The 13086-nt window shown below is 33.7% G+C and overlaps 3 protein-coding genes across 5 annotated transcripts; 2 read left to right on the forward strand and 1 right to left on the reverse strand.

The window, feature by feature from the left end:
* Window positions 1-1789: 1789 nt before the first annotated feature.
* ENH1 (rubredoxin family protein) lies at window positions 1790-4064 on the reverse strand. The gene is made up of 6 exons (XM_028057145.2): window positions 3773-4064; window positions 3299-3511; window positions 3041-3207; window positions 2820-2904; window positions 2550-2618; window positions 1790-2098 (listed from the first exon to the last, which is right to left on the reverse strand). The coding sequence occupies exons 1-6, from the start codon at window positions 3893-3895 to the stop codon at window positions 1928-1930; spliced, it is 828 nt and encodes a 275-aa protein (XP_027912946.1). The 5' UTR covers window positions 3896-4064; the 3' UTR covers window positions 1790-1927.
* A 306-nt stretch (window positions 4065-4370) lies between these two features.
* Window positions 4371-9500, forward strand: LOC114172970 (protein RDM16-like). Of its 3 annotated transcripts, none has more exons than XM_028057141.2 (8): window positions 4380-4537; window positions 4867-5021; window positions 5491-6190; window positions 6653-6934; window positions 7079-7507; window positions 7602-7796; window positions 7894-8054; window positions 8474-9500. In XM_028057141.2, the coding sequence occupies exons 3-8, from the start codon at window positions 5555-5557 to the stop codon at window positions 9357-9359; spliced, it is 2589 nt and encodes an 862-aa protein (XP_027912942.1). In that variant the 5' UTR covers window positions 4380-4537; window positions 4867-5021; window positions 5491-5554; the 3' UTR covers window positions 9360-9500. The 3 variants fall into 3 exon arrangements, with proteins under 3 accessions (XP_027912940.1, XP_027912942.1, XP_027912943.1); XM_028057142.2 differs by having other exon boundaries at window positions 4867-5011; XM_028057139.2 differs by lacking the exon at window positions 4867-5021 and having other exon boundaries at window positions 4371-4537.
* Window positions 9501-10079: 579 nt separating this feature from the next.
* LOC114174073 (HVA22-like protein e) lies at window positions 10080-11331 on the forward strand. The gene is made up of 5 exons (XM_028058821.2): window positions 10080-10306; window positions 10397-10423; window positions 10520-10642; window positions 10760-10955; window positions 11046-11331. Exons 1-5 carry the CDS (start codon window positions 10260-10262, stop codon window positions 11064-11066), a joined length of 414 nt encoding a protein of 137 aa, XP_027914622.1. The 5' UTR covers window positions 10080-10259; the 3' UTR covers window positions 11067-11331.
* The last annotated feature ends 1755 nt before the right edge of the window (window positions 11332-13086 follow it).

Consider the following 13086-nt stretch of genomic DNA (forward strand, 5'->3'; position numbering starts at 1 on the left):
TTTATTTATATATATATATATATATATATATATATATATAAATTTATAAGAAAAAAACTAAATATAATTTATAAGAGAATAATTAGTTTTAAATATAATTAAATTATAAATATTTTAGAAAATTTTGTACTTTTTCATATACTGAGTATTAAAAATTTTATAATTTTTAACCGAGTTATTTTCATTTAATTTTAGTTTTTATGTTAACTCAGTAACTTAGCTCTAATATTTTTTTCGTCACTACCTGATTTGTCTCAACTTATTAAAATGAAATGAAAGACTTCATAATTAATATAATAATAAATGATACGTGGTTAATGTAAAATTATTAATGAATTTTATATTGGAAATAGGAACAGATGAATTTATCTTTCTAAAGATATTATTTGAACTCATCCGTATTTTAATGAAGAAATCCGAAATTAATAGATAACAATGATCGATCATATATATATATATATATATATATATATATATATATATATATATATATATATATTCCTACTCACGTTTTACCGTTTCCTTGTCTTTATATATATATATATATATATATATATATATATATATATATATATATATATATATATATATATATATATATATTTTTTAAATATTTAACTTGTTCTATTCTTACAAAATTCACATGTACTTTTAAAGTATTTTCTTTTTTATCACAATATTAAATACATTTTTTTTATGTTAAAATGATATATTATCAATTTTAGTTAATAAAATAAAATTTAAGTTTTATATTTAACTTTTTTAATACTTTTATTTATTGTTTATTATTTTTATATAAAAAGGTTTTATTCTTAATTTCAAATGTTTAATTATATAAATATTTTATTTACTAAATAATATAATTTTTTATTATTATATTTGATTCTTAACTTTTTATTTTACTAAAATAATTTTCATTATCTTTTGAACAATTTCAATTATTCTTTATATTTGAAGCAAAAATGTCTTTAAAAATGTATTTTTTATTTTATCAACATTTTTATTTTTCTTTGAACAATTTTAGTAAATAGTGTATCAAATTATCTGATAATTTTTATTTTTTAAATATTTAATTTGTAGTTTATTTTTATTATATAAAATACTAGTTTTTATTATTTTTTATATAATTATTTTTATAAATGTAATTTTACTATCGCAAAGATTTCTCATTTACTGTAATAAAATAATTAAATATTGTTGTCTTGAATCTTGTTAATATGATTTTGTTTATGTTATTGAAGTTCAAAAGATAAATTATTTATTTCTAAATTTTAACTATTATTAGGTAGGTTATTACGTTTTCTTCATGTGATTTCATTTAATATAATATTTATATGTCTACAAGAAAATAAATTAGTAAAAAGCATTTAAAATATTTTGAACTTGAATATTTAACCTCTTTTTATAGTATTTTTCAAAATATATTTTAATTTTATCAATTTTGTTTCGTTAATTTTTGACAACTTTATACATACTTAATTGTTATGAAATTTTATTTATATATAATTGTGAAATATTTAATATAATTCTTTTATTTTTATTTAATTATTATTTAATATTCTGATTTAAAAATTATACTTTCTAAATGATACTAAATATATGAAATATGTCTTTCTAATAATATTAATTTTCCTATTATGTGATTATTATTTTTTTTTATAAAAATAATTAATTGATAATTAAATAATAAAAAAAGGGCATGCAGCTGAGATGACAATGCATACTTCACATGCAGCTCGTCAAATAGGTAATGCCCCCTCCAAAAAAAAAAAAAAACTAAAACAAAGCATTTTGAAACTCATTAGAAACTTCATTCAACTTTGACAAGAATATCCAAGGAGTTTCAGAGACACAGAGGCTGCAAAATTGGACAGCTTTTGAGGACAGAAAATGAAGAAAATAAAGAAACATGTGATGGAATAAAGTGTTACTGAAGACCATAAAGAAGCAAAGCTCCCACAGCACCTACACCAGCCACAAGTCCAACAATAACTCCAATAGGAGGCAAGCCTCCACCAATAGCTCTTCCAGTATTAGCATCATATTTAGCAAACCTCTTCTTTGGTGCCTGACACTGAGGACATACATATGTGTCCGCCTGCACAAAATAAAATAAGATCAGAATTACAAAAACACTGATATAACTCAATCCTACAAAACCGGTTCGGTTCAGTAAAGTGAAATTTGTTTTCACTTATATATTTTAACACGGTCTATCTCTAGTTGATGAAGAATCTCCAATTCAATTTCATCAAATATCATTCAATGACTATCATGAAATCACTCAGTATAATAGCACATAAGAAAATTGCTAATGCTGACACCAATACTACATCAAGAACAGTAAGTATTTCCCATTAGATGATGTTAACCACATAGATCATGTGAGATTGTTGAGTTTGGTCAAAAAAACAAAGTATGAGGAATATTAATATAATGAAATCCCTTTTAACAACCACCATGAAAATTGCTGATACCAATACCATAATAAGTTACACAGAACTGAGAGAGGATGAGCTTAGAAGCAAAATTTTATGTGCTGTACTTACCTGCTCATCAAAAGGTTTCTGTAAAAAGTATATGTATCCACAATCAAGGCAAATGTGTGTAGCTCTTGCCTGCATGCAAGTTTACTTGATCAACAATTGAATTGAATGTAATCATCTTTAGCCTAGCCTAAACAATTGTTCTGACCAAAAGTAAAAATTCGATCAACAAAACAAATAACTGGTTGATCGAATTTTTACTTTTTTGACTAGAACAACAACAACAAATAATCATGAGGAAGAAGAATAATGTAACTTCAAACTGATTCTTGCCTTTTGAGCATCATTCAGTTTTCTTCCAAAGCGAGGAGGAGCAGGTCGCTTTGAGAGCTTTTTAACATCTACATCGCCACCACCTCTTAAGAACAAAACATGGAGAATTTAAGATGTTAAGTCATTGCAGCTGTTAGGTAAATGGTAGAATCAAGAACATGACATGATCACATGAAGAAGATTAGAAAGACTGCAATATGCATCTTATGTCTATCATGAACCTGCTGACAACAAAGTAGACAGAATCAGGCTTTGCTTGGATTGCGGTTTTGGTGAATCCAAGCTTATCTGCAGGCCACAATTCATCTCCAAAGAAACTGCTAGTGTAAAGAACTTGGTCCCCTGACTTTAGCCCTGCTTTTGCTGCATTCCCACCACCATCAACAGCCTATAGAAAACAAAAAAGCATCCATGAACAAATCCTCATTCACAAATTGGAACCATTTCATTGTCATTGTGAAAGGGAGCAAGATACTAACAGTGATGACAACACCCCCACCAGACTTTTGGCCTAAGGTGAGGCCTAGAGGCTTGTCAACCTCCACCTCAATTGTCTTTGAAGCCCCAGCAGTTTTTGCTGCGATCTCAAGTCTCCTCCTAGTGATGGAGGAACCGTTCTTTTTCTCACCAAGGAAGGATTCTGAAACACCCCTTTTGGCTTCATGAAGTGTGAGACCTTGTAAAGATGTTTTCTGCAGATACAGGAGCAAAATCATTTCGATTTGTTAATCTGCAAGCTAGAAAGAACTACACGTGTTTGTCTACCACATATCCATGATTCTGACCAATTTCTTCCACACAGCGAGTTTTTGAGATTATCATTTTACAAAATATAGTTAAGTACACTCAATTGCTTGTGCTGTGTGGAAATTGGTATGAGAATCAGACCATTGTAATTTTGAATCATGTGATAGTTTATTGTAAAAGAAAAGAAAAAATAGCAGTAGCAGTACCTGGCATTGAGGAGGAGCGAGTGTCTTGGGGTGTGTGAGGTGAGAGTTTTTTGAGGAGGAGCTCCTCCTGGTGGTGAAGGTGGCTGAGAATGAAGTGGAGGAACCGGCAACCACCGCAGACATGTTTCCGGTGAGATATGTGGATAGGAATTCACCACCAAACAAACACACACGTTTGCCCTGAATAATAAAAATGTATAGATGAAAAAGTTTCTCCTTTTCTTTGTATTTTCTTATAGTGTTCAAGGAGTTTTGCTTTTATTTTATTCTGAGAATAGATAATACTTAACTGGTGGTGGAAATGATGACACCAAACAACTTCACTGTATGGTCTCAAAGCCATTCAAGGACTGTAAAGTGTTGATGCTAACTGTGCATTCTCTTACTTCCTATGGGAATAGTAATGTTATCCAACCAAATCACATATTTTTCAGTACCAAAAAAATATTTTTTTTTTCTGTACCAAGAAAAACAGACACTTATGTTAAAAAAAAAAAATCTTTTTCGCAAAAGAAAACTAAAATTGAATGGGTTTTTTTAGTAAATAGGAGGAAAATAGGCCCTTTTTGGCAAATAGTTAAAAGGAGAACTTTGAAGTAAAACCCTAGATCTGGTGGTGCCATGAGTGAGAAATTGTAGCAAAGGGAATAGGAAGGAAGCGGGAAAAAACATAGCGCACCAAATTGACGCTCTTAGGTTTGGACCCGAAAGGGTTAAGAGTAGCTCTGTGGCTTCCCACACTCAATTCAATTTGCCCACGAATATGTAATCACTTTCTCTCAACTTCCTGTGTTATATTTTTTTTTTTTAATTATTTCACTGTAAGGTATTCTAAATTTTCTGGCGAGAATCTTGATGGGCACAACATCAGCATTTGTAGTTATTTTCCCTTTTCGTTAGGACTGTTTTTGTGATTTGAAAGAAATTAAAACTTGATCATGATGAAACTGGTTATTTTGTTCAAATTGTTTTGGTGTCAAATTCCGGTCTACCCTTTAAATATTTGGCTTTAATCTGTTGTTTTAGGCGAGAAGTACAAATTTTGTGATGAAAAGGGAACGTATGATCAATTTTATCTGAACTGTTTTTCGCAGAAGATGGACCTTGACAAGTAAATAATATTTCGGTATTAATACTCCCCTCTGTATTTCGAATGATCTGGGTTCCTCGCGAACTGTTTTGAAACTAGCTTAGACTTCAAGTCGGTGGCATTGTGGCATGGGTTCTCCTTCCTATATGGTAGTATTTGGTAGTATTTCTTGACCTAGCTACATTCGTGTGATAAAAATTTGAGGAACATGCATTGACATACATAGGATATAGGAAATCTCACATGGGGATATGTACTAAAAACATGTACCATGAATACGAAAAGGGTTATTAACATGTAAATAGGAGTAGTTCTGGTTCACATCTTTTTGTGGTTAAGTTGCCAGTACTTGTGTTCCAAATCTTCTGTTCTGTTCTGGTTCATTTTAATGTCTCTTACTTGTTTAGGTATAATTGCAAAAGAAATCTGATTATCATTAGGAGTTTCATAAAAGTATGTATAGACTGACAAGAGTTCACTGAAATACACGATGTTGAAGATTTGTTCGTTCTAGGAGAATACCGTTTATTTGCTTCCTGATTATTATTATTTGATTTAAATTTAAATTGTACAATAACCTGATTTGGTTCTGAAGAGGAACATTAATTCATATTTAATATTTTTCAAGGTGAGGAGCTAAGGTGAAGTGATCCCCAAATTACAAAGCTTGGAAGTTTCTCCCAAATCCTATAATGGACAATAGAGCGAAATCTGAAAAAAGAAGTAAAGATCGACACCTGGAACGTGATGACAAATACCATCGTGATTCCAAAGACCACCACAATCATCGATCAGATTCGAATCACAAGCGTGACCACAAATCCAGGGATAACGATAGGGATAGGAATTATGAAAGAGATGGAAACAAGGACAGGGGTAGGACTTATGATAGAGAAGGAAGCAAGGATAGGGGTAAGACTTATGACAGAGAAGGAAGCAGGGATAGGGATAGGGTTCATGACAGTGAAGGAAGCAAGGATAAGGACAAGGCTTACGAAAGAGAGAGTGGCAAAGATAGGTCAAAGGTGAAGCGTGATGATGGTAGGGAAGATTTGGTGGAGTCACGATACTCCTCACATTCTCATAAGCGGAAAGAGAGGGAGCACAGTGAGGACAGAGACTTTGAGGACAAGAAAATTAAGGTTTCTGAGGAGAGGAAGGAAGGAAAGAGGGAACGGAGGAAATTTGGTGATAAAGTCAAGAAGGAGGAAGAAGAAGATGGTGATGATAATAATATTAGAGGCATTCATGAGGCCAAGGTTAAGGAGGAAGACACTGAAGGTGCCCATGGTTCAGCTTCTTCCAAAGACACTGTATTTGTCCAAAACGTGAGTTTCTTTCTTTCTGTTAATGTTTTTCTTTTAACATTTTGATGATGCTCAGTGTTTGATTTAACTTTTCTTGGTTATAATTGAATTATAATATGTGTGCTTTCGTAGTCTTCCCAATACACAGGGCCGGTTTAGACATCGTGTCAAATTGTAGGTTTTATTTTCAGTTATTGGCTTCCTGCTTCATGAACTAGAATTCTGTTGCCAATTTACTTGTGACTATGAGATAAATCCTGTGGTCCATCTATCAATATGTAGTTTGATTGACTCTCTAAACCTTATTGATAATTCGGTTTGCAATAGAGATAGTTTGTGATGTTATGCTTCCAGCATTGTGATTTTTGTTTGTGTTCAGCTTATACATGCTCACTTCTCTCAGTTCTGTTTCCTAGTTTCTTCTCTTTTATTGTTCCTCTAGACGGACACACATTCACTAACATTTTATCCTTGCACTTTCAGGGTGCCTTGGGATCACTTGCTGTGGCGCCCATGAGTGTGTTTGAGACATCTTTAGCTCCTCCTCCTCCATTTCCTATCAAGGTATCTTTGAATTCTACCACAAATGAAAATAAGGGCGTTAGTATTACCAGGTCTCATGAGGTTACTGGAAAATCTAGTACAGATGGGTCATCTTCAACTGCTGGAAAAGCTGGAAGCCTGTCGATTGATGCTTTAGCTAAGGCTAAGAAAGCCTTACAAATGCAGAAAGAGTTGTCAGAAAAGCTGAAGAAAATTCCTCAGGTAAATTGATCATTATTTCTATGAATAAGTACTTACTGTCAGCTGGACATTTCTCTTAAATATCTAACTGATGATGCTGATTTGATTTTTTTATAACTCTACATATTCCTCTGAATGCATTAACCACTGCTTTTGGCTGTGTAGTTGAACAAGAGTTCTACCCAAAATTCACATGGAAGCTCAAACTTGGGTTCAAACAGTGAATCTGCCTCTGCAGTCATGCCAAAAGGTTCCAGCTCAGCTTCTTTTGGCCATGTTGCAAATATGTCAATTTTCCCCTCTGCTACTCCTCCAGCAAGTGGCACTAGTGCTGCTGGTATTGCAAATGCAACTCTTCCCAACTTGGAAGCTGTCAGGCGGGCTCAGGAGCTTGCTGCAAGGATGGGATTTCGTCAAGATCCACAATTTGCTCCTCTGATAAATATGTTTCCTGGTCAGATGGTAACAGATGTTGCTATTCTGCAAAAACCAACAAAGGCCCCTGTTCTTCGACTTGATGCTCAAGGGAGGGAAATAGATGAACATGGAAATGTTATTAGTGTGACCAAGCCCGTCAACCTTAGCACATTAAAGGTGTGCTGCTTTCTTATTTGTCTCTTTCTATTAGTTTTCTCTTTTCTGTTTGGCATTCCTGTCTAAGGCTGGAATCTTTGTCTGAACATTGCAGGTCAACATTAACAAACAAAAGAAGGAAGCATTTGAAATACTGCAACCTGTGTTGGATGTTGATCCTGAATCAAATCCTTATTTTGATGAAAGTATGGGTATCAACAAAACAAAGATCCTGCGACCCAAGAGGATGAGTTTCCAATTTGTGGAGGAAGGAAAATGGTCAAGAGATGCTGAAACAATAAAATTGAAGGTATACCCTTCTCCCATTTTCTAGTGCGTTTACCTTTGACGTAGTTCTTTTCAATTGTCTTGTGTGTTATCTGTTATTTTTATTTTGACTCGTGCAGAGTAAATTTGGAGAAGCTCAAGCAAAAGAGCACAAGGCCAAACAAGCACAGTTGGCAAAGGCAAAGGCTGCTCCTGATATCAATCCCAACTTAATAGAAATAACAGAGAGAGTTGTAATTAAAGAAAAACCCAAGGACCAAATTCCAGACATCGAGTGGTGGTAAGCTTATGCTTAACTGAACCACTGCTTTCTATATATGTTTGTTTTTGTTCAAGTTTGCGGATTATTGAAGGGTGTTATTCAAATGTCACTAATTTTGCAGTCAAAATTTAGCAGGTACACTGCATATACCTGTTTCAGTACTTCTCATCTTATGTTCTTCTGTTTTTGTTGTTTATAAAGATACTTATAGTAGTCACGTTAGAAATTATACAAATTGACAAACTGGAATAAACTACCCTGGCTGCTTTATAGGACTGCTAAGTACTAGTTGAATATAAAATATGAAAATAAATACCATTTATAGTTGGTAAAGTGTACCTTACAATGAACAATTTGACATGAGTATCTTTTTTATTCTGTTCCATTCTGGGGGTTGTATGTAAACATTTATTGAGTTAACTATTTGAATTTATCAGGGACCTGCCTCTTGTGCATTCTGGAAACTATGGAGACATTGATAACGAAACCATAGCTGAGGATAAGGTGAAAATAGAAAATATCACTTTCCTTGTGCATCATCCGCGTCCTATTGAACCACCTGCCGAACCCACTCCTCCACCACCTCAACCGCTGAAACTAACCAAGCAAGAGCAGAAGAAACTCCGGACACAAAGGCGAATAGCGAAGGAGAAAGATCGACAAGAGATGATAAGACAGGGTGTGATAGAACCACCAAAACCAAAGGTCAAGATTAGCAATTTAATGAAAGTACTTGGCTCTGAAGCAACTCAAGATCCTACCCGGCTGGAAAAGGAGGTACGCAGTGCAGCCGCCGAGCGTGAGCAGGCTCACATAGATAGGAACATTGCACGCAAGCTTACTCCGGCGGAGCTCCGGGAAAAGAAGGAGAGAAAGCTGTTTGATGACCCAAATACAGTGGAGACAATTGTGTCTCTCTACAGAATCAATGACCTCTCACATCCAAAGGCCCGTTTCAGAGTTGATGTTAATGCTCAAGAGAACCGTTTGAGTGGACGTGCTGTGATTTGTGATGGTATCAGTGTTGTTGTTGTTGAAGGTGGAAGCAAGTCGATTAAGAGGTATGGGAAACTTATGCTTAGACGCATTAATTGGAGTGATTTTTCAAAAGAGAAAGAAGAAAATGAAGATTCAGAAGATGATGAAAAGCCTGCCAACAAGTGTGTTCTGGTGTGGCAAGGAAGTGTTGCAAAACCCAACTTCAATAGGTTCAGTGTTCATGATTGCATCACTGAAGCAGCTGCCAGAAAAGTTTTTGTGGATGCCGGTGTTCCTCATTATTGGGACCAAGCCATCAACTACGTAGAAGATGAAGCTGTTTGATTTTTGTCTTCTAGTGCTTTTGTTCTTTGTTATTGGCCTTCCTTGACTAAAACGTTTTGATAGATTCTATAGTTTTGATACATTCTTTAGTGGTGTATGCGAAATACAGTATTTGGTTAAAATTCGAGCCTTTTGTCTAAATTATCTAAATTACTTTTATAATTATAATAATAATTTTATTATTTTTGTTATTATAAAACAAAAATAATCACACATGCTAATACATACATATTTTTCACTAACCTGTACTATATAGGACTATTTTTTTCGTGTTCACATTTCCAAAAACTAAACTTTAATATATATATTCTTTAGAAAAATGAAATAAACTAACATTTTATCTTTAAATTACTATCTTTACTATGTTTAGATCCTACATTATTTTAAAAGAAAGTTTGTCACTTTGCCATTAATAAGGACGGTGCTAATGAGATTCAATTCAATCCATAATGACTAATAAAATATTTGTAAACTTCAGCAGTACTAATAATAATAAACCAACCAACAGAAAGCACGTGACAGGTGCGTGCAACTCCTTTATCCACGGTTCCTCCACCGTCATCTAAACCTCAACACAATCTACGATTAAAAAACAAAAAGAAGTGCGTGCAGTGGACACGTGTCACTAAGCCGCATTAAAAAGCGAGCCCACGTGGCTTGTGTTTTGGGCAAAGAACCTTGGCAAAAATTTAGGCCATTAACACCATCGGATTAGATGCAATGTTTTCCATTTGGACGGCGGAAGATTAAGCATCACACGTTTAAGGCAGAACCCAATACTTGTCCCCTCTCTCTTCATCATCATCACATTTTATAATCCTCCTTCTCTCGTTTTCTCACTCCATTGTTTCACCCTATCTTTCTTCTTGTTCTTCACTCACAATCTCACAGGTCAAAAACATGGGCAAGTTGTGGACCTTGATCACACAGCTTCATTCTATTGCTGGGTATTTTTTTTGCTATATTTCTTTACTCGTCATTCTTCCATCTATATTTCAACCACTATTCATAATTTTTTGTGTTTTTTTTGTTTTCAGACCGGTTGTGACGTTGTTATACCCTTTGTAAGTATCAATACCAATTCAGCACCTTCTGTAATTACTTTCCTTTGTTTACAAACATTATTATTCTTCTGGTAATTGTTACTGTGTATGATATAGGTATGCATCAGTGGTAGCAATAGAGAGCCAGTCCAAGTTGGATGACGAACAATGGCTAGCTTACTGGATCATTTATTCCTTCCTCAGCCTTGCGGAAATGGTTTTTCAACCTGTTCTAGACTGGTGAGTTTATGCTTAATTAAGTGTCTCTTAATATATTTTTAAAAACTATTTTTAAAAACTATCGTGTAAATTAGTAAAGAGTGTTTTAATGTTTGTCTGTAAAATGGAGAATGGCAGGATACCAATTTGGTACGATGTGAAGTTATTGACGGTCGCATGGCTGGTGTTGCCACAGTTCGAAGGAGCTTCGTATTTGTACGAAAGGTTCGTGAGAGAGCATATAAGGAAATACATAACGGAGAGGGAACATCTCCAATATCACCCTCAACAGAGTAAAAAGAAGAAGTTCGTAGAATTCGTCACGCCCAAGAAAGTGAGTTGTTACTCTTTTCGTTTCATCACATTAAATCATTGAAAACTCAATCAAACACTTAATGTTGTGATTTTTGGGTCACCGGAACAGGGGGATCAGGAGGCGTATTAAGTTGACATGACAAAACGACGGTGCTGAGAAGTGTGTTGGGTTTTTTCAGCTGATTTGAATCAACTTTCCTTTCAATTTGGCTATATTTGCTTTTTATTTATGTTTTAATTATGTGTATATATATGTACGTGGATATCATCATTATCATTGTATCTCATATTGTACTTGTGTGTAAAGTGATCTCTTTCGTGAGTCTTGTTGCACATGCATGGATGGTATTCTTAGTCTAATACGAAAGTAAAACCTTTCAGTTTTTTTTTTCTTACGAGACTGTTTCTGAGCTATGGTAGAAGTGAAGAATTTTGCTTTTTTCTGTTTGAGAATAAAGTAAAACTAAAAAGAATATGTCACAATGGTAATCTAGATTTCAAATTGTTGATACTTTAAAAGGTTATACATATTAATAGAAAACTTTAAAACAAATGAAAGGTGCAGTGGTGGAGGAAGTAAACTTTATAAACATTTCATATGCAAATACGAATAAGATAATTATATGCATTTCAATAATATTTTCTAAAAAAAACTACTTCCAAAATTTGTATAACAAATTGATGGCTAAAAAATATTATATTAATTTTTCAAAGGTCGTCACCATAACAAAAGCAGAGATGATGTTATAGGTTTTTTTAACTAATTTGATATAAATTAGATAGAGACTATTTTTCTGATAAAAAAAAAAAAACTATTAAAACACTACAATAGTGAAAGGTTAAACTTGAAAGTCTTTTGAAAGACTAATATAATATTTACCTGTAACGTTAAAAAAGTAACTAGAAAGTTTGCTACAAAAATTATATAATGAAAAGAAAGACAGAGCTCGCAATAACCCAAAAAGAAAATAAATAGAACTACCTTATTTGGCATGACCAACAAAGAGTCTCTCTCACGAACAGAACCAGATTCAACTCTGCCCATAACAACCGTTCCCTTGAATCTTAATTGTTTCCTAAACAAAACAAAAAAAGAAAATACATAGGTGTTCGCTCCATGTACTAGGTTCAAAATCGTCCTTTTAGAACTTAATACCTGGGATCTCAAACCTTCTCAACATTTCAAGCAAACAAAAAATCAGGAATTTTCAAATTGTCCCAAGGTCCAGCAGTTATTATGCAAGACATAACTCTATAGAAGTGAATATGACAATCAGTTTCCTCTCCCATCAAATTTTTAATTATATAAAGCATGTTCTCCATGTAAAAGCTACACAACCCACCCATTATAAATCTCACATTCACATCCACACCGGCATCCAACAATTAAAAAGCAGATAAATTAAAACAAAAGGAAACAGAATTTTCAACATTTTCTCAAACAAAAGAATAAAGGCAGCTTACCTTTCTTTACATTGTATCCAGATTGCTATAGAAATGGAACCATCTTTGACTCAATTTCATCATACCTAGTGGTATACCAGCAGACTCTAATAATAATTACATATAAACATAGAAAGGATGCGTGTGAATGCAGCAAAAGAGTGAATAAAACCTTTTTGACCACTGCACTGTAGGTTCGTCCATTTTATTAACAAAACCAAGCAGCTTAGCCACACCCAGCTTTTTTGCATGCAAGCTGGACATGCTCACGAGTTGCCTCCAAGTCAATATAAGTGACCATCTTTTCGTTTCCTCTTAGGCCATTGCCAATCTTCCTCAACATCCATTTTTTCTAAGATTTTATCCCCACTGTATTGCTTACAAGAACTGTATTGCAAAATCCTTTTCAGAAGGAATCACAGACAACGTTTTCTCTTCTTTGACAGAAATATCAGAATCAATTTTTGTTTCCATCACATTGCTGCTTGCACTTCTTCCCATGGCTTCCGGAGATTTTGACTCTTTTGCATGGTCCCTGTTCAGGCACACTAGCTTCCTGCATAAAGCAAGAACGCCTTTCAACACTGAGAAGATTGGCATCAATAATAACAACTACTCTTCACAAAATGGTTTTTTAAATAGTGATCTCAAGGTATTGCAATTCACAGCATAGCTTACAAGCAAAAGGATTGATTATAGACCAACAA

The sequence above is a fragment of the Vigna unguiculata genome, chromosome 2 (assembly GCF_037176805.1).
Source record: "Vigna unguiculata cultivar grain cowpea cultivar isolate G323 ecotype 2 chromosome 2, ASM3717680v1, whole genome shotgun sequence".
Classification (NCBI taxonomy): Eukaryota; Viridiplantae; Streptophyta; class Magnoliopsida; order Fabales; family Fabaceae; genus Vigna; species Vigna unguiculata.